At 46.1% G+C, this 22,500-nt stretch overlaps 2 protein-coding genes across 3 annotated transcripts in view; one reads left to right on the plus strand and one right to left on the minus strand.

Annotated features, from left to right (window-relative positions):
- rpl27 (ribosomal protein L27) overlaps positions 1–22,500 on the plus strand; it is a 404,812-nt gene that overhangs the window by 129,360 nt on the left and 252,952 nt on the right. The window lies entirely within an intron of this gene.
- The window catches only part of cacng2a (calcium channel, voltage-dependent, gamma subunit 2a), a 77,666-nt gene continuing 60,684 nt past the window's right edge, over positions 5,519–22,500 (minus strand). The window contains exons 3-4 of the mRNA XM_072693291.1: positions 8,666–8,806; positions 5,519–6,612 (exon numbers count right to left, since the gene is read on the minus strand). Of these exons, the coding sequence (XP_072549392.1) occupies positions 6,068–6,612; positions 8,666–8,806 (686 nt within the window). The 3' untranslated portion in view covers positions 5,519–6,067. The remainder of the gene's footprint in view (positions 6,613–8,665; positions 8,807–22,500) is intronic.

A 22,500-nucleotide genomic window follows, 5' to 3' on the forward strand; every position in this document is an offset into this window, starting at 1 on the left:
GTGAGAGAGAGAGGGAGAGAGAGAGAGAGAGAGAGGTAGGGAGAGAGAGAGGGAGAGAGAGAGAAGGAGAGTGAGACAGTGAGAGAGCAAGAGAGAGAGAGAGAGACACAGACAGTGAGAGAGAAGAGAGTGAGAGATTTCTGAGTGTGTGTGTTTCAAAGAGAGAGAGAGAGAGTGTGTGTGTTTCAGAGAGAGTGTGTGTGTGTGTGTGTGAGAGAGAGAGAGTGTGTGTGTAAATGTTAATTTCAGTCTGTATAATGTGGTCTGCGGGAGAGCGGCTAATTTAAGAGAAACAGCACGACGTTAATCAGTCAGTAATCCTGATGGAGGAAAGCGAGCGGCTATTACCTGATAATTGATTTCCTCTGTTTAAGACCTGCCTTTCCATTTCCATATTATAATGAGGAGAGAGAGAGAGAGAGAGAGAGAGAGAGAGAGAGAGAGAGAGAGAGAGATGGAGTTAATGATGTATTAATATTGATATATTAATATGAATTGAATTAATACCCCATATTAACACCCCTGAATTAATATCCCATATTAACCCCCCTGATTTAATACCCCATATTAACACCCCTGATTTAATACCCCATATTAACACCCCTGATTTAATACCCCATATTAATATGGCACATTAATACACCTGAATTAATATCCCATATATACATGCCCCTAAAAATGCCTTACATTAATACACCTGAATTACTACCCCATATTAACACCCTGAATTAATACCCCATATTAATGCCCCTGAATTAATACCCCATATTAATATGGTACATTAATACACATGAATTAATATCCCATATTAACACCCTGAATGAAATCCCTAGTATTAATACACCTGAACTAATGTCCCATATTAACACCCCTGATTAATATCCCATATTAATACACCTTGATTAATGCCCCATATTAATACCCCAGTATTAACACTCCTGAATTAACACCCCTGAACTGAAGAGGTATAAATTCAGGGTATTCATATGCTTAATTTACCCCCCTGAGTTAACACCTCATGAAAAAGGCACCTGTTTTGTACAGTAGACACCTCTGCTGCTCCTCGGCTTTTAGCTGATTTGTCCACAAACTTTTGTCAGTAGCAGAGCTGAGCAGACTGCTTTCTCAAAGTTGGTGCCAGTGCGTACATGCATTGACCAGTCTTGGGGCACAGTAACAGAAACAGCCTGGTTATTGTAAAGGATAACTTCAGGCTGGAAGCGCTTGTGTTAAGATGAATTATGACTCTTCAGGACTTCATCTTAAACACAGGAGTGCTGCAGAACGAAGGCCCTTTAAAGAGGTGCGGGGAGAGAAACAGCTGCTGGCTCTCGTGTTTACTAACATGTAGACGGTTTACATGCTTACAGTACATGTTAACAAGGCTGCTGAATTATTCACTAACACTGATATAGTGGAGCTCGGCCTGAGCGCCGCCGCAGCTGTTCGGTCTAGGGGAGTGTAAAGCATGTAGGAGGCTGGAGACTGCAGGACTGCAGAAAGCGACAAGCTCGGTGCCTCACTTTAACCATTAGAGCTGGAGTGGTGCTTATTTAACCTGCTGTGAGGAACTCTGAGTGCAGGACACGATGCATAAATTCACACCAGGTAAATGTTTCACACGCTCACACACACTCACAGGGCTCAGGCTGAAGCCGAACATGGTGTGTTGGGTTGTGAAAGCGGCGCGAAAGCGGTGCTTTTAGTGTGCTGATGTACAGTAGTGTGCGGTGGAGTCACTCAGGCAGGGAAGAGGGTGTTTTATTGCAAACCTGTGTTCTTTTACGCAGGAACACCAACAGCAACCATCTACACGCCCTCACAGCCTACAACGTACAGGCCCTGGGGGTGGATGCTGGCTGTCTGCTAAAGCTGAGCTACATATCCTGTATTTTATTTATATGGATATAGTTATATGCATGATTATGTAGTCAATATGTTCAAGGTGGTATCAACTTCAGCTGCATGAGGATGATGGGGCTATAAATACCTGCAGGGTGTGTGACGCGACTCAGACTTTGAGAATACATGATACAGTGCAGAGGGTCTCATTGGATGGGTTGCAAAACAGATACAGTTAATGATTGGCTGAAAGGAGTGACTGCATTTGGGCATGGCCAAGGACATAATGTGAAGGAAGTAGCTAAAATCTGCAGGTGTAAGGAAGCTTACGGTCATACAGGTCTACCAGCAGTGGCAGAAACCCCTACAGTCTACAGTCTCAAGGCCTCTTGTGCGCCACTTTGCTCCATATGTTGATGGTCTGCAGTTCCCTGCGGAGAGTTCCTTCAAAAATTGGTGGTGAAGAACCTGCACTGATTTCTAGAAGCAGCCCTTGCCAGGAAGCGAAGCGAAGCAGTTCTTCCTGTAGACTGTAGGGGTTTCTGCCACTGCTGGTAGACCCGTGTGACCGTATGCTTCCATACATCCAATCATCAACAACACATTTTCCGCACATCCAATGAGACACTCTCTGCACTGTACTGCACTCTTCTCAAAGTCTGAGTCCTGTCACACATCCCGCAGGTATTTACAACCCCACCCTTTTCGTGCAGCGCCATCTGCAGGAGCCTGAAATGCAGAATGCAGGATGAGCTGCTACTTTATTTATTTATTATTATTTCTCTGCTTTCCCACTTTTCCTATTTATGTCTTATATTATATTATTAGTATTATTTTATTTATTCAATAATTGCTCTTTGGGTGTAACTGGGACCTTGAGATCTCAATTTTGTTCCACCCCATAAACCACACGCAATGCGAATGACAAAAAAGTCTCCTTGAATCCTTGAATGAGTAGCGTGTTTTGGTGGTTTTCTAAAGTCTTGAAACTTCTAAAATGTCAAGGCCTCTTAACTTCCTGTTAGTGATCATGATGGACTACAATGAAAGAAAAGCCTTCTGTAGGAGGGTCAGATGGTCAGATGACACAAAAATTAAGTTATTTGGCCACAATGACCTGAGGTACAGTATGTTTGGAAGTGAAAGGGTGAAGCATTTAACCCGAAGAACACTGTACCGCCTGTTAAACATGGTGGCGGTAGTGTCGTACTCTGGGGCTGAATGATGGGGATGGAATAATGAAGATGCCATCAAACCAGTAGTTATGCAGTTGACCCTTGGACGCAGTTAAGTAAGAGGACAGTGACCAGAGATGGTTGTGAAATGGATAAAAGAGGCTACCATTAAGCTTTTGGAATGACTATCCCAAAGTCATTAACCCTGTCGAAAATATGTGGACTGTGTTTGAACGCTTCACTGAAGCCCCAGGATTAGTATTACAGAAAAAATCCAGCACATCAGACTATGTTCGAGGGGCTTTAGATGAGCTCATGGATCATTTTGACTCGGTTCTAGATAACCTTCCCCAGTCAGAACTGGAGTTCACAGTGGTGGTGAATGATGGTGAAGGGAAGCAGACGTCTGAAGCTCTAATAAAAAGAAGCTCCTCACAGAAAGTTCTTCAACTAATGGTGATGAAGACGCTGCCTGATGCCTGAGACACTGTTCTACCAGAGTTCTGAGAAGAGTTCGGCTCTAGAACCTGCTTTTAAAATCAGATCATTAAAATGGTGGAGGGATACATGCTGCAGGGTATGGTGCAGCTACAGAAAGTAGTCCCTAAAGAAAACCGTATAGGTTGCGTACTTTTGGGTATGTAGGTGTGTATGTATATATATATGTATAGGCCGGAGTGGGTGTGTTGGTGCACCCAGCCCAGGCCGTATTTGTAGGACCTGGAGCTGTGGAGGTCTGAAAGACAGAAACAGCAGCTTTGTTCCCCCTGGGGTTTGTTTGTATTTTATTCATCAGAACTTGATGCATCCAAGTTTAGGATCATTCTGTTTTGGCACCTTTAGATTTCATTTCATTTGAAACAACACACTGAAATTAACCCAAAGAAATCAGGAGATGGCTAAGGCTGCGTGATTCCCAAAATGAAACACATACGTTTCCATAGAAAGAAGAAACTGAAGGTTTAAAAAGCAGTTTGTTCTGTTTTGTTGTCGATTGTTTGGTTTCGTTACCAACAAATATCCATACAATGAGTTAAATAATGCTTAAAAAAAACAACGGAAGAGAAGAAAGTACACAAACATTAAGAGTTAAACTTCTTCAACATTGCTTTTTCCCATTATAATTATTGTTATCCGTTAAAACTTAAGTTTCTCAAGAGCAGGTAAATTTTCTGTAAATTTATAGCATGCATTTAATTTCTGTAGTTGTGAGTCTCTTAGCTTCATGTCTCGTAGTATTTCGTAGTTAAACTGACGCTTGCTTCCTTGCAAGTAATTATTTAGTGTTCTGCGTCCTCGTCTTTTCCTCTCCCTCTCCTCCTTCCTCTTCGTGTGGTCTTGGCAGTCGTTCCCGGAGTCCTTCGGTGACCTTTGACCCCCTGGCGAGGGGGCTCTGCGCTCCACTGACGGCTGATAAGTGCGAGGAACGTAAAGAGAAAGCGAACAGGGCCGGAGCAAAAGATGAGAAGGTTCTTTTAAAAGAATAGAATTTTTCGTCTGAGCTCGAGCGTCTCTGGCTGCGGCTCGTCTCGGCAGCTGGGTGTTCGGCTGGGAGCTGATGCCGCTGTTCATCACTCAGTCTGTTCGTCACCCACCAGTCTGGCCTGGCGTTTGTTCTCATGTTTTATAGATATAGTTCTTTTTTTGTTTCTGTTTTTTGTTTTGTTTTGTTTTTTTTTTTTGCTTTTTTGCACTTCAGGAAATTCTGATAAATTATAAAATGACTACTTTATATATATTCATATTCAAACTGTGCAAAGTCTAAACCCTTAGGCACCGAAGCAACGTTTTAAAGCATTTATCTGGATTATAAGTCTCACAGCAATATTAGAATAAATAAAACAAAATAAATAGCATTATATCTAGCTGATCTTCTCTGTGATCTCCAGACACTGTATGCAGCTCCCCTCATCTGCTGTAATGAAGGACTGAGTAGATAAACTAGAGGTTGGATATGAAATATGAAATAAAGTGAACAAATTAATAAGGAGAGCTTTGGAAATGGTAACAATAACACAGGTAAAATTGTAAATTCACATGAGGTATTAACTGTATTTTGTATTTATTCTAATATTAGTGAATTAGTGAGCGTGTAAATGCTTATAATCCAGATAAACAGCTTTTTAAATATAAACAGGTGCCTACGACTTTTGCACAATAATATATATGGGTTCTAATATATATATATATATATATATATATATATATATATATATATATATATATATATATATATATATTGTACCCTTATAGAGTACCTATATAGTGTGTGTATATATATATATATATATATATATATATATATATATATATATATATATATATACATACTACATTGGTACTCTATATGGGTACTCTATATATACACACACATATATATATATATATTTATATATATATTTATATATAATACTCATATAGAGTACTTATGTAGTATATATATATATATATATATATATATATATATATATATATATATATATATGTATAATACTTTTTGTTTGCAGACTGGGCTATTCCTTGCAGACTGAATTCCCTACTGCAAGTTTCACAGTTTCTTTTAGCAAAACAACAAATGAGCAAATCAATATGTTGAAGACTGAGTAGACGACTGAGGAGATGCTGTAGTTCATCATCATCATCATCATCATCATCATCATCATCCCCCGAAGACCAAAAGAGGAGCGCTGAAGCAAAAAATAACCCCCAAAAAATCAGGAAAAAAACAAAAATAAACCAGCTCCCCAAACTACAGCCCCCTCAGTCAGGTAAAAGAACCCACCCGAGTCCGTCCTCCCCCACTTCCTCCAACCCCAGACAGAGCGAGCTCATTTCCCTGATGACAAATGGCCAAAAGAATCATGCATACATGTAATAACCTTTAAAATAAACACAAAAGATCCTCCCAGCTCTTCTTACTTAATCGAGGAATATGAGAACTGAAGGGATATGAAATTTAAACAGTAGTACTTTAGGGCTTTGTTCTCTCTAGGCCCACCCGTCTGTCCCGTCCCCCATTTCGCTCGCTGTCTTGGGGGTTCCTCACGTCCTCATACGGGCGTGGTGCGCCGGTTGGCTGTGTTGGTGTGGGACGAGTCTTTGAGCTCCTTCTGGATGCAGTTGTGGACTTGGAGGAAGTTGTGGTCCCTGTCTGAGTTGTAGGTGGCCGTGGGGGTCCCGTGGCTGCCTTTTAGCGTGTCGCCCCCTCTGGTCAGTGTGTACATGGAGATTTCGGTGGACGGCAGCGCTCCGAAGCCCTTCAGGCCGACCGGCGAGGCGTCCCGGGAGTGGGAGGGGTCAGTGGAGCGCGAGGAGGAGCGGGAGCGGCGCCGGTAGCGGTACGGGTAGCTCGGGATTCGTGTGATGGCCGAGCCCTGGAGGTAATCCGCTGCCCTCGCTCCCGCCCTGAGCTCTCTGTGCCGGTCGATGAACATGTGGACGGCCAGAACCCCCACCATCTCGGCCATGATGAAGGACAGGGCGCCGAAGTAGAAGCTCCAGCCGTATGAGTAGCTGTTTTTCTTGGAGTCGCTCTTGGTGGGGTCCCCCGCGTTCGCTGATATGTACACGATCATGCCGATGATGTTACTGAGGCCTGTGCAGGGAGAAGAAGCATCGTCAGGGTCTTCTAGATGACCGCTAGTAATGTACCTTATGCTTTATACTTCAGACAATGTAAGCAACTGCAGGGCTAACGGAGGGACATGGAGGAAGCAATGGAGGCAAATCAGATCGTGCTAAATAATAACCCATTTTATGCAAATTAGATCATGAATATTTTATCTGGTCAACCACTAACAAGTTGAAATTTACGCTTCCACTGTTCAATAATACGACTGACAGCTGATGGAGGAAGATCTAGGAGGGAGGATATTTCACCAGCTGACTAATGTGTGGAAGAAAGGCAGACTGCATGACTAGGGGCTTGATTTGATACACCTGTGGCATTGGGACTGAATCAAACACCTGATTTCAGAGGTGTGTCCCAATACTTTTGTCTTTTTATCTCCGTTAGCTCTTATAGTGTTCTCTTTTAGCTCTTATAACCAGAGCCGGTCCAAGGCATACTCGAATTACGCGGCCGCTTAGGGCCCCGACGCCACCAGGGGGAACCCAAGAGCACCAAGATATCATGATTAAAACACATATTTTTAAAATAACATTGCTTAATAGAAGGAAATGATATTACACAGGAATAAGCTATTTTTATATCCATATATTATCATAGTCGGCTCACCAATACTAGGTTAATCAGTTTCTGCTGTTCCGCTGTTGGGCAAATACAGATATGCGCCGCTTGGGTGGTCAATAAAGGCCCAGACAGCATATTGCGTAATATCTCTCTCTCTCCCTATGAAATGATGGAGAATTTGGTGCTGAGGTGGTGGTATGGAAAATCTGCTTAGGGCCCCATAAAGGCTTGGGCCGGGCCTGCTTTGAACGTTCTCCGTTAGCTCTTATAGCATCTCTTTAGCTCTTATAGCGTTCTCCGTAAGCAGATGGCGACTGCGCTGTGCAGACGGCAGGAGTGAGCTGAGGTCAGGGTGACCTGTGAGGTTGGCTGCGCTGGGCTCAGTCACACGGTCGAACAGTCGTCTGTGATAGAGTGAAACCAAGATGATGGATCATTGGTAAAGTGTGTCAGGGACACCGTATTTTTAGAGTGTAATCCCAAAAGACCCCACTTAGCCTAGCAACAGGATCAGAGGAGGAAACGAGGGAGGGAGGGAGGGCGTGAGAGGAGTAGTCTTTCTTAGATGTAGATTCAAGTCTATATGAGCCTTCATGTTCTGGTGGGATCCATTTACTCATACAAGGGAGACCCGTCTGATGTCCGGCCTGCTCTACAGAACACTTGAGAAGCTCTGAGGACGATTCGCTCCATCGCTGACTTCTCTATGGTCCCACATTGCCTTCAAGGCATGTCTGAAACAGGATCACCCTCATTTGAAAAATGTGCGTTACGGGGTCGATAATGGACTGTGCAGAGGCGGAGCTTCGTGACGAGTGGGTCAATTGGGAGAGAGCAGCCAATCAGAGGCTTTTCCACTTTGTATGGAGCCTCAACATCCCAACTACTACTCTAATCACAGTTACTCAATATTACATCATCATTTAAGGTGGAGGTATGGACGCAGCAGAACTGAATTCCCAACCACTAGGGGGCGCACTAGCCAGAGGTGAAACTGCTAAAGTGGGAATTACAATTTGAGTTTACCAACACTTTAAATAAGGGCTTTTTAGTAAGGGATTGTGCTGGTATTCCCCTTATTCGCAGGCGGAAAAACAGAGGTGGGGCGGAGTTCGAGCTAGTCTGAATATTAACCCCTCCCCCCACTCATACGACAACCAATAAACAGGACATTATCAACACACACAGACCACTTAATGTGAGAAACAGCTGCACTGCTATTTTCATAGAAACGTGGCTGTAAAAATACAGCGCATCCAACAAGGGCGGAAAAACTACAGAGGACTTGTCCAGAAATGCACGTGTACAGCTGTCCATGAGGGGGCGCTCAAAGCTTGAGGTACTTACAGCAATTTAGGGAATACAGTTATGTTTGAAGCATTACTATTGGGTTACCCATCAGTGCAGGGAAGGGTTAATGGGGAAGGAGGGCTGCAGACCCCTCTCAGTGGCTCACCTGCAGAAACGAATAAGATCCCGGCGCTGAGGATGATGTTGTGGCGGGACTTGTAAAACTCGCTGGCGGCGATACAGAGACCACCCATGAAGAGCAGAATCACACTGAGGATCGGGAATATACTGGACGCTCTCACAGCACCTACAGAGAGAGAGAGAGAGAGAGTGAGGGAGTGGAGTGTAAAGTGGGCTCTGAAGGAGTGAGAGGGGGTGAGGGTAAAGAGTGTGTGAGGGTGATTTCAGCATCTGCTCGGCTCGGCTCTCAGCACAAAGCAATCAACACCCCGTCAGTGTGTAAACAGCTCCACCCGTGGGGGAGAGAAAGAGAGAGAGAGAGAGAGAGAGCTCTGTGTATTAACCTTTACTGCTCTCTCACACACACTCTCTCTCTCTCTCACACACACACACACACACACACACTCTCAGCACTAAGGCGCAAAAATCAACTCTTCTGAGTTCGCTGTTTTTGTGATGTCACAAAAGCCCACCTTTACATCCCATATATAGCCGTTTAGCTCCGCCCACTTTCAAGATGGACTGCTTTCGAATGAGCTATAAAAAAGGACAGCCAATCAAAACACATTTACATATACGCTATCTGTCCAAAAGTTTGTGGACACCCCTTCTAATGAATGCATTCGGCTACGTTGAGTTGCACCCATTGCTGACACAGTGCACACACACAGCTTGTCTAGTCTCTGTACTGCCAAAAGAATAGGACTTCCCCTCCAATACGTATGCAGTCTGTCGCCGAAGCAACATCACCGGGCAACCAACGCGCCTGGAGGAAAGTGCCACATACCCGACTGCAGACGCCAGTGACGGCCAGCACCGCAACAAAGCGATGTGGGGAGAGAGCGCCATCTACCCACCCTGGAGAGAGCAGCGATCCAGCGTTCCTCTGATCATGGCGTCAGCGGCTTAATCCGCTGGACCACCCGGGGCCCCCTTCTCTGCTCCATATGTTGATGCTACGCAATTCCCAGCGATGTATTCTTCCAGAAACTGTGATGCGGGGAGAGAGCGCCATCTACCCACCTGGAGAGAGCATAGCCAATTGTGCTCTCTCAGACCCCTGCTGATGATGGCAAAGCGGCACGGCTCGGGGTCCGAACTTGTGACCCCCAGGACATAGTGGTAGTGCATTAGAGCCACTTAGCCACAATTCTGACGAGAAGTTCCTGTAGACTGTAGGGATTTCTGCCACTGCTGGTAGACCTGCATGACCGTCTGCTTCCACACACCTGCAGATTCAGCTGCTTCCTTCACACTGTGGACTTTAGCCCAAATGCAGTCACTCCTACTAGCCAATCATCAACATCTGCCTTGTGACCCATTTTCCACCCATCCAATGAGACCCTCACTGCACTGTATCATCTATTCTCAAAGCCTGAGTCCTGTCACACACCCTGCAGGTATTTATAGCCCTATCATCCTCATGCAGCGCCGCCATCTGCAGGAGTCTTAAGTTACTACCACCTCATAAGCTCTGGAGAGCTTCTAACACTGATACTTACGTATAACCCTGAGACGTATGAAGTGACCAGGTGTGAACAGGGTCTTTGTGGATGATCCTCAAGGTTACTAGAAGGCTAGCCTGTCTGAGACTGAGAGTTGGCCTGTCTGGTTATTATTGATGGGATATGAAGTGTACCTGTGATGGACGTTACAGGGCCTCCAGTGTTTTCTGTCCGTCTGAGAATGAACTAGACAGTTTATTATGTTATCATTTATCAGGAAAAGAGGAAGAGCACAAAGGAACAGGAAGCGAGTGAGTCAGTCCAGGACAGTCTGAATGTGGGTCAACAGCCGCTGCTCTAAAATGAGAGAGGAAACAGCGAGAATTCAGCTCAAAACGGAAAAAAACAGCTCCTTTCTAACCCCAAACTGCAGCCGATCCACTAAAAAACACCAAATTGACAAAAGTATTGGGACACCTGCTTATTCATTTATTCTTCAGGTGTTTACAAAACAGAGTTTCCCCTGTTTTTTGTTGGAGTAACTGTCTCTACTGTCCAGGGAAGAAGACTGTCTACTAACTTTTGACTAGATCATTGCTGTGAGGATTTGATTGCACTTAGCGACAAGAGCATTTATTAGTAAGGTCAGGATGTTGGATGATCACCACCCCACCTCATCACCCCCTCCCCCTCCCCAACTCATCCTATTCAAAGGTAATAAATGGAGCAGCATCATCACTCCAGAGAACACAGTTCCTCCACTGCTCCACAGCTCAATGCTGGGGGGCTTTATACCCCGCTAGCCCACGCCTGGCATTAATAATATTATGGGGTCATGGTTACTATCTGCTCCAGAGAGTCCTATTCTTTTGGCAGTACTTCTCTACATGGACTAGATAAGCTGTGTGTGTGTGTGTGCATTTGCACATCTGTGTCAGCAATGGGTGCAGCTTAAAGTAGCTGACTATGCATTTCTTAGAAGGGGTGTCCACAAACATTTGGACACATAGTGTACATTAGCATAGCTAAGACACTAGCAGCAGCCTGAAGCCTGACTGTTGCTGTATGTCTTTAAGCACAGCCTCACCCTCTCTCTAATCCCCACTGCTTACTCATCTTCCTCTCTCTCTCTCTCCCTCTCTCGCTCTCACTCTCCCTCGCTCGTCCCTTCCTCTCTACCCCCTCTCTCCCACTGCTCCGCTACTTAGCATGCACACTTACACTTTCATCAGGACACTTACCGTCTCACCACCTCACTCAGCCTGCACAGTCAGCAGCTCTCTATCTCTCCCTCTCCTCGCTCGGCCCTTCTCTCTCTCTATCTCTCTCTCTCTTTCTTAAGCTTTTCTCGGTTTCTCTCTTTCTACCTCCATTTTCTCTTTGGCTCGCTCATCCCTCTCTCTCTCTCTCTCTCTCTCTCTCTCTCTCTCTCTCTCTGTTTTACCTCCTCTCTCTCTTTCTCTCTCTCTCTCTCTCTCTCTCTCTCTCTTTTACCTCCTCTCTCTCTCTCTCTCTAGCTATGCTATCGTACACTAAAAGTAGCTGAATATGCGTTCATTAGAAGAGGTGTCCACAAACATTCGGACACATATGTGTCTAATGAATGCACATATTTAAGTTGCACCCATAGCTGACACACACACACACACACACACACACACACACACACACACAGCCTGTCTAGTGCCTGTGGAGAAGTACTGCAGTGTGGGGTCCAGCTCAGGGTTAGAACATGGAGTTCAGGTCCGGAACCCGTTCAGAGCAGAGGTGGGTTAAACATCTGGAAGGGTTTCACTTCTGAAGATCTGAACCGTTTGATCTTCATAAGGTAGGATATTATACACTGATCAAAACGTGCTCCTTTCAACTGGTGGGCAGAGTCTAAAGCCCACCACTGTCCAACTGCACAGCTGAAACCTCACTTCACACACTCCTCTCCTCACACTTCTCACTCTCCTCACACTCTCCTCTCCTCACACTCTCTCCACACTCCACACACTCCTCTCCTCACACTTCTCACAATCCTCACACTCCACACTCTCCTCACACTCTCCTCACACTTCACACTCTCCTCACACTCCACACTCTCCTCTCCTCACACTCCACACTCTCCTCTCCTCACACTCCACACACTTCACACTCTCCTCACACTCCACACACTTCACACTCTCCCCACACTTCACACTCTCCACACACTCCACACTCTCCTCACACTCCTCACACTCCACACTCTTCTCACACTTCACACCCCACACTCTCCTCACACTTCACACTCTCCACACACTCCACACACTCCACACTCTCCTCACAGTCCACACACTCCACACTCTCCTCACACTCCACACACTCCACACACTCCTCACACTACACACTCTCCTCACACTCCACACACTACACACTCTCCTCACACTCCACACTCTCCTCACACTCCACACTCTCCTCACACACCACACACTCCACACACTCCACACTCTCCTCACACTCCACACTCTCCTCACACTCCTCACACTCCACACACTCCACACACTACACACTCTCCTCACACTCCTCACACTCCACACACTCCACACACTCCTCACACTCCACACATTTCACACACTCCACACACTCCACACTCAGGGCCGATTAAGGTGATAATTCAGTCCCAAACCGACTGGGTTTCTTTATAACCCCAAAATGCAGCCGATCAGCTAAAAACACTAAATGGACAAAAGTATTGGGACACCTGCTTATTCATTTGTTCATTTGTCAGGTGTTAAAAATAGAGTTTCTCCTGCTTTTGTTGGAGTAAATGTCTCTACTGTCTAGGGAAGACGGTTGTCTAATAGATTTTGACTAGATCATTGCTGTGAGGATTTGATTGCACTTAGCCACAAGAGCATTTATTAGTAAGGTCAGGATGTTGGATGATCGCCGCCTTTCTTGCTCTACCTTCCATTTTTCCCTGCATCTTCCTTCTATCTAGTTGTCCATATAGTCAGACCCATGTTCAAGTATTTGAACAGAGTCAAGACCTCTTAAGACCGCATACGCAACTCACATCACCTGTTAAACATGGCGGGGGCACTGTTATGGCATGGGCACGTATGGCTGCCAGTGTAGCTGGGTCACTGGTGTTTATCAGGGATGTTCTGCAGATAGAAGGGACTAGATGGGTTCTGAAGTGTTTAGGGCTTTATGTTAGGCTCAGATTCAATCAAATGCTGCAAACTGATGGAGGTGCTTAGATTTCTTTTTTCTTAGGGGTTCTTTGATTCAATAGCAGTAATGGAACCCCTTTTAGTTCCGTTAAGAAGCGTTTTCCAAAGGATTCTTTAAAGACGTAAACTAAAGAAACCACTGAAGAACCTCTTCTATAAGGGTGTAGATTTGTATGATGGTTGGAGAGAGAGAGAGAGAGAGAGAGAGCGAAAGAGAGCGAGAGCCCAAAAGTATTGATTGGGGGCAGTGAGAGTGTGAGTGTCCGGTCTGAAGGTGACAGAAGGTTGAGAAAGGGTCCTCAGAGAACGGCAAGCTGGGTAGAATTTCAGCTCTAGTGATATTCTGATTCAGTCTGATAGTTTGATTCATTTACCTGAACTGATTCATTTAAACAGAGAATTGAAATTAATCAAATAATTAAAAATGATTTCCTTTCCTTTTAGGCCACAGTGATCAATAAAGGCAGCTGATGACCAAACGGATACTTTTGAACTGTACCATGACTTACGACTTCCACAAATTAAACGTCTGATGATTCAATGATTCATTTTTACTCCAGGCCAGAAAGACTAGTAAACGTAGTGTCTTACCAAACTGATTCATTTGAACTGACTGGTTTAATGAATCAGCGGATGATTTAATGATTCATTTATGCTCCAGGCCACAATGATTAGTAAGGGCAGCTGTTTAGCAAACTGATTCTTTTGAATTGTTTCAATGAACCAAATAAATCATATCAAATGACTCATTTTTGCTCCAGGCCACAATGACTAGTAAAGGCCCAATTCATTCCAGCATGATTGAATAAATCAAACATCTGATGATTCAGCGATTCACTTTTGCTCCATATCACAGTGATTAGTGAAGGCACCTGTTTAGCTTCAACTTATCAAATGAATTAAATTAAATGATTCATTTTCGCTCCAGGTCAAAGTGATCAGTGAAGGCAGCTGTTTACCAAACTGATTCCTTTGAACTGCTTGGATAAATGAATCAAACGTCTGACAACTCAATGATCCAATGATTCATTTTCAAAAAAAGAATAAATAATAAAATTTAAGATTTGAGATCCAGAGAATTTCAGTACAGTACTCAGTACATTACAATTACAATTACTCAGGGATTTTCCTGCTGCTCTGTGTTGCTTTGCTGAGCCTTGACCTTGGGTTTGACCCCTGTGTTGCAGCATCTCCAGGTCGTGTCTCAGATTATTACAGTGAGATATGGACGGGCAATAAGAGCTAGAACAATAACAATACACTCGTTAATAACTGGTTCTTTAGTATCTAGATAGCTCCATATAGAACCCAAAGAATCATCTGGATGCTTGGATCAAAGAAATGGTTCTTCACGATGGTGTATAACCTTTCGTAGGTGTTCCATAGAGCACTAAAAGGGTTCCACTGCTGTTACGAGCCGAAGAACCCTTTTTAAGTTCTTTATAGAACCCTTTTTAGAGATTAGAGTGTTGAGTACTGTAATAAATTAATAAATAAATGAGATAGAAGGGGGAGGGGAAAAAAGCTGATGTGTGTGAATCTCTCTCTGTCGAACACACACACACACACACACACACACACTCTCATGCCGTGTCTCTGATCCTGCATGCCTGAGTGAGCCGCTCTCTTAATGTATGCATGAGATTCACACACATCAGCCCTCTCTCCGCCTATCTCTGCTTTTATTTATTTTTATTAGAGGAATAATTTCATTTTTGGTATTTTTTGGCGAGAGGGGGGCTGTTTTTGAGTGATGGGTGTGTGGGCGGGTCTTTCTCTGGGATCTGAAGCATTGACTGAGCCCTGAGGGCCGGCTGCTGCGCTCACGATTCCCAGCCATGACACTGCCGATGAAGACAGCAGCTCAGAGTGTCTGTCAGGGGCTGCAGTTTGGGGGGGTGGGGGCGCTGTTAGCGCAGCATTATGAGCCGCGAGATGAGAGGAGGAATAGACTAGTCATGCCTGGGGTAAAGAAATGCAACAGAGGGAGAGGAAAGAGGAGGAAGAAATGACACCTTTCAGTCACACAGCCTGCTTTTAGAACCGAGAACACACAGGGATCGAAGAACAGCACCTGCCTCGAGTTCTCAGTTACGCCGTATGCTGATGATGAGCTGCTGTGAGAGCGGTGCAGATGCTCACCTCCACTTCACCTTCCATTTAGCCCAACACAAAAATAGACCCTGATGTGATACTGCTGGGAAAAGGTGCGGAATGTACTGACGCAACCATATCAGCCATAACATTAAAACCACCTGCCTAATATTGTGGATGTACTTTCCGTGCCGCCAAGACAGCTCAGAACCATCGAGGCATGGACTCTACAAGACGTCTGAAGGTGTCCTGTGGGATCTGTGGTATAACAGATTATTCAATCAGCAGCTTCAGGATCATGCTGATGCTCCACTGACTGAACTGAACGGGGAGAACGGCGTCTCCATCATTCCCACTCCGGGCCGGAACGCTGCTGCTGCTACTGCACTATGGAGGTTTGGTGGTGGAGCTGCAGGAGGAGAACCTCTCTCCAGAACTGCTGCTGTGTAACGCTGCAGAACCCATAGAGTCATATTAGTGTAAAATCCTGTAGTGTTACTCTACCGCCTCAGCCCACATGCTGCTCTACCTCTCAGCTTGTCCATAAATCTGTAAGCCATGAGGAGGCGCTCAAAGCCTGGTTTGTATTTACTGCAGTGGAGTAATAGTGAACAGTACACTTCCCAACTGTAGGGGGAGCCCTGGAGTGAAAAAATAAAATTTTTACATAATATCGCTTTAACAAGTACTTTCACCCTCATTATTAGTGGGTCTCCGCCTCCTGTCAGCACGCTTGGGGTTGGGAGCGGGCAGCGTAGAAAGCAGCCAATCAGGGACTCTTCTGCTTCAGATGTCACCACGGCAATCCTGTTAGTGTAAAATCCTGCAGTATTACTCTACCACCTCAGTCCACATGCTGCTCTACCTCTCAGCTTGTCCAGAAATGCATGTGTACAGCTGTACGCCATGAGGGGGCGCTCAAAGCCTGGTTTGTATTCTGATTCAGATGTCACCACGACAACCAGTGGGCGCATTAACATTCGGACCGGGTCGCCGTCCACCTCTATGAAGTAGTGAATTTTTCATCATCAGCGGAGTTACAGACGCAGCGGGACAAAATTTTCAACCACTTGGGGGCGCACTAGTCAGGTTTGGAGCAGCTGAAGTGTCGTTGAACTCCAGCCAGCATGGTTCTGTATGTAATAGGAGACACCGCTGCACCAACAACAAGCAAGTCAGCTGGTGAAATCTCCTCCCTCCTAGATGTCAGAAAATCTCCTGTAGGTGGAATAGTGTAGGTGTCCCATTACTTTTGTCCCTTTAGTGTTTTATTCCTAGTGTACTGTTCTAGATAATAATCTGTAAGCATTAGCAGCAGCCTGTACAGCTGTACAGCCGTACAACAGTGCCATGCCAGCGCGGGCGGGAACAGCTGAGCGTTGTTTCCAGTACGCTGCTTTAATTTTTAACTACAGCAAAGCAGCTGAACCGCTCCGGCTCGACCCAAACGGTCTCTAAAAACAGTTTTCCACTTACCTACTTTCACAGCAAGGACACTGTGGCGAGCCAAGCTGCTGCCTTCCTTTTTTTTAATGCCTGCCCTGTCACTCTTAGCCCGCTAGCTGAGACTAACGATATGACCTGGTTCAAATTAGCGCTCTCACCTTTCTCCCCGGCTAATGGCTGGGGAGAGGCGACGGGCCAGGGGTCGGCAGACGCTTCTTTGAAGGAAGAAAGCTGATCTGGACGGGCCGTTGGAGATAGGTGATTAGCAGGAGGTCACAGTTTTGATTTGGGTCAAGGTCAGCTGCGCTGCTAGCTACTGCGGAGTCTGGAGGGAACGGCATGTCCCTTTAGCCAGCTAGCGGAGCAGCATGGCCACAACCATGCAGTTACCGCTAGTTTTAGCATGATGCAGATTGATGAGGCTTTTCTAGGCCCTGTAGAGAAGTACTGCCAATAGAATAGGACTCCCTGGAGCAGATCAATGTGACCCTATTGGCACCATGCTGCCTAATGCCAGGCGTGGGCTAGAGGGGTAGAAAGCCCCCCAGCATTGAGCTGTGGAGCAGTGGAGGAACTGTGTGAGTTGGGGATGAGGTGGGGTGATGGTCATCCAACATTCTGACCTCACTAACACCATCAGCTTTTTACATTTGTCTGATAACAGCCTTATACACAGCCTCTCACACAGTCTCACACAGCCTCTCACACAGTCTCACACACAGTCTCACACACAGCCTCTCACAGTCTCTCACACAGCCTCTCACACAGCCTCTCACAACCTCTCACAGTCTCTCACACAGTCTCTCACACAGCCTCTCACACAGCCTCTCACACAGCCTCTCACACAGCCTCTCGCACAGCATCTCACACAGACTCAAACACAGCCTCACACACAGCGTCTCACACAGCATCTCACACAGCCTCACTCACAGCCTCTCACACAGCCTCACTCACAGCCTCTCGCACAGCCTCTCACACAGTCTCTCACAGTCTCTCACACAGTCTCTCACACAGCCTCACACACAGCGTCTCACACAGTCTCTCACACAGTCTCTCACACAGTCTCTCACACAGCCTCTCACACAGTCTCTCACAGCCTCTCACACAGTCTCTCACACAGCCTCACACACAGCATCTCACACAGTCTCTCACACAGCCTCTCACACAGTCTCTCACACAGCCTCTCACACAGACTCACACACAGCCTCACTCACAGCATCTCACACAGTCTCTCACACAGCCTCACTCACAGCCTCTCACACAGTCTCTCACACAGTCTCTCACACAGCCTCTCACACAGTCTCTCACACAGCCTCTCACACAGTCTCTCACACAGCCTCACTCACAGCATCTCACACAGTCTCACACACAGCCTCTCACACAGCCTCACTCACAGCCTCTCACACAGCCTCTCACAGTCTCTCACACAGTCTCTCACACAGCCTCTCACACAGCCTCTCACACAGCCTCTCACAGTCTCTCACAGTCTCTCACACAGCCTCTCACACAGCCTCACTCACAGCATCTCACACAGCCTCTCACACAGCCTCACACACAGCCTCTCACACAGTCTCTCACACAGCATCTCACACAGTCTCTCACACAGCCTCTCACACAGTCTCTCACACAGTCTCTCATACAGTCTCTCACACAGCCTCTCACACAGTCTCTCACACAGCCTCTCACACAGTCTCTCACACAGCCTCACACACAGCATCTCACACAGTCTCTCATACAGCCTCTCACACAGTCTCTCACACAGCCTCTCACAGCCTCTCACAGCCTCTCACACAGCCTCTCGCACAGCCTCTCGCACAGCCTCTCACACAGCCTCTCGCACAGCATCTCACACAGACTCACACAGTCTCTCACACAGCCTCTCACACAGCCTCTCACACAGTCTCTCACACAGCATCTCACACAGACTCACACACAGCCTCTCACACAGCCTCTCACAGTCTCTCACACAGTCTCTCACACAGCCTCTCACACAGCCTCTCACACAGCCTCACACACAGCATCTCACACAGTCTCTCATACAGCCTCTCACACAGTCTCACACACAGCCTCTCACACAGCCTCACTCACAGCCTCTCACACAGCCTCTCACAGTCTCTCACACAGCCTCTCACACAGCCTCACTCACAGCCTCTCACACAGCCTCTCACAGTCTCTCACACAGCCTCTCACACAGCCTCTCACACAGCCTCTCACAGTCTCTCACACAGCCTCTCACACAGCCTCACACACAGCCTCTCACACAGCCTCTCACACAGCCTCACACACAGCCTCTCACACAGCCTCTCACACAGCCTCACACACAGCCTCTCGCACAGCATCTCACACAGTCTCACACAGTCTCACACACACAGCCTCGTCCTGACGGAGGTCTTTGATCTCTGCTCTCGCACTCTGACAGCTCAGTGAAAGGAAATTAGCATGCACCCTTAATCAGCCTCCCACTGGTGTGAATGTGCTGATGCGCAGGGCCATGCTAATCAGGTGCTTCGGCCTGCAGAACCATTGATCCAACTCTACAAACACTTATTAATACTGCCTACAGCCCCGCCCACTCACTACACACACACACACACACACACACACATACACACACTACAACTGATACACACCATTTGGCCAATAATAAGTCCTGATAAGAACCAATCATGACAATTACTTCTTTTTTTAATTTCTGAAAAGCACACAGCTTATCCAGTCCCTGTAAAGAAGTACTGCCAATAGAATAGGACTCCCTGGAGTAGATAGTACACATGACCCTATTGGCACCATGCTGCCTAATGCCAGGCGTGGGCTAGAGGGGTATAAAGCCCCCCAGCTTTAAGCTGTGGAGCAGTGGAACAACTGTGGTGGTGATGCTGCTCTTGTCGCTGAATGCAATTAAATCCTCACAGCAATGGTCCAAACTTCAAAATCTAGTAGAAAATCTTCTGCTCTGGACAGTAGAGACAGTCACAGACACAGGATCAACTCTTTTTAATGTCCTTAATTTTAGAAAAAAACTATGAATGGGTGAGCAGGTGTCCCAATACTTTTGTCATTTTAGTTTGTCCATAACACTCAAGCCTTAACACACACACACACTTATCCTGTATGCTACTTATTGTTCTTAGGGGACACCTAACTTATTACTCGACACAAAACCACCATAGCTGGCTGTACTTGAACAGCTCCACACACACACACACACACACACACACACACACACACACACAGAGACAGAGGCCTGTAGAGCGTAATCACAGTGTAAGGTGAATTCCCTGCAGTGCAGAGTAACCGGACGATTATTGTGCGGCTGTTTTTCATGAAGTTGCTCTCATGTTTGCCAGATTCATGTGAGAACCCCGCGAGTGTGTTCTCAGCAGGTTCCTCCGTCCGGGCTGTAAACGACATGCAAGCTCCAGTTGATGAATGGCACTCGCGTGCACTCACACAGGTGACGTCAGCCACAGTGACCAGCACACAGGATGCACTGCAGCAAAGCGAGAAGACCCAGCAAGGCTTTGCATCAGCCGGGACTGCAATCAGCCCAGAGCGGTGGTGATCACACACACACACACACACACACACACACACACACACACACGCATCTTCTTTGATTCCTTTAAAAGGGGAATTTCACCAAATTTCTAAAATACTCTGCATAATTCAGTGAAACTGAAATGTGCCCCACGCATTTGACCCATCTGTGGGAGTGAACACACACACACACACTGGTGAACTAGGGGTAGTGAGCACACACACACACCCAGAGCGGTGGGCAGTCAACTCCAGCGCCCAGGGAGCAGAGAGAGGGTGAAGGGCCTTGCTCAAAGGCCCAACAGTGGCAGCTTGCCGAGCCCGGGTATCGAACCCACAACCCTGTCATCAACAGCCCGGAGCTCTAAACCGCAAAATCGGTTGCGATTAAAAACAGCAGCTCAACTACGAACTTATTTCACCATCTGCGAACTAACGTCCGAGCTGAATATGAAGATTATTAAAAACTTCGGCAGTCTGCTGCCCACTACAGGCCGAAACCAGCCAAGCACCTGTTGGACCGTACTCTGTACTCTGTGACCGTTGAATTCTGTGACCTCAGTGGGCAGTCCCACTTCTAAAGTGTGCAGTCCCATATTCTGACAGACAGACAGTATCAGATCATGTGACTGCACTGTTTCTTCTAGAAGTAACGCCGCCAGAAAGTGCGACCCCTGTATATGTCCCGTCATTTACAGTTTACGTAGATCTGGAATTTTTTCAGATGTTTAAACATAGATGAAGCAAAATGATCAAATGTAAAACCTTTGAAAATAACAATAAATAACATAATATATATCTATATATAATTCATATAAATGTAGTAAATTAATATTAAATTAAAATTTAATGTGAAAAACGATCCCGTTTGTAATGTCAGTAACTCTTGCACTTTTGTTTTTCTATTATTTTTACTTGAATGCTTCAGATTTAGGTAAATAAATAAGCAGAACGAGCGCAATGCGAGAATTTGACCAACTCAAGGATGAAAAGTATCGTCTAATTATCGTTATCGCAAAATAATCCCCTACTGAGTGTCTGTTGCCATGACTACAGCACTATCCAAAAACACTGACGAACCTACAACCTGGTGCCACGCATGAAATGTAACCATGCTGCTACAAGGCCGGGCCGGCTGAAACTCGCTAAGCACCCCTGTGGCTATAGCGATCAGTGATGCGGCATTGTGGGAAGTGTAGCTCACTAGCTAAATGCTACTTGAGTTAACATTAGCGTGTGGCAAAATAGCGATAAAATGGTCCATTTGCTATGCCGAGCGTTTGATATCGGGTCTGACAAACATGTACGGTGCGTTACTTATGACAACGAACAGCAAGGAGCTAGCTAGCATATTAGCTAGCTGCAGCTAGCTGTCCAACTGACCGAAGGATAGGCGACTATTAGCTAGCTGGGGTAAGGGAGGAAAGAAAGTGACGTTGGCTTTGCAGATCGATTCAGGCACTTTTAATCTTGCTGTAATCGACAGCGACGCTTTTTACTCCCTATAGAGAACTATAAAAGGGAACAACTTTTGTACGAACATCAGACTACTATGGGCATTTTCCGTGTGCTGTGTGGTCTCCGTATTCTGCAGAATACTGCAATAAACTTTTCTACTTAAGACGGACAGCTCTCTGTGTGATCTTTTCCTCATCCACGAGCATGCTGATCATGGACTTAGAGCTGTGATCGCGACACCCTTCAGTCGGTATCCCGGCAACACCTTCCTGCATGTCCGTCTCCACCCTCCAGAGATCTGGTCGCCGTAGCTAGCATGGTATCTTTTCAGGCGTGACACCAGGTAGACCTCCAGGTAGTTTGATGATGGTAAAAGAGGGGCAAATCTAAAAGAATGGGGACTACTTGGGCAGTGGATTGAACTGGTGTGTGTGTGTGTGTGTGTTCATGCCCGCTGCCCCAGGCCTCAGTGCCATGTGCCCCCATCCACCCCCCCCCCCCCCCCCCCACAGGCCTGGTGGTAGATGATCATGAAATGTAATAAAAATGTGTGTGTGTTTGTGTGTGTGTGTGTGTGTGTGTGTGTGTGTGTGTGTGAGGAGGAGCAGTCTGGCAATATGGTTTCTACAGTTTAATAAACT

Source organism: Salminus brasiliensis, chromosome 12 (assembly GCF_030463535.1).
Source record: "Salminus brasiliensis chromosome 12, fSalBra1.hap2, whole genome shotgun sequence".
Lineage (NCBI taxonomy): Eukaryota > Metazoa > Chordata > Actinopteri > Characiformes > Bryconidae > Salminus > Salminus brasiliensis.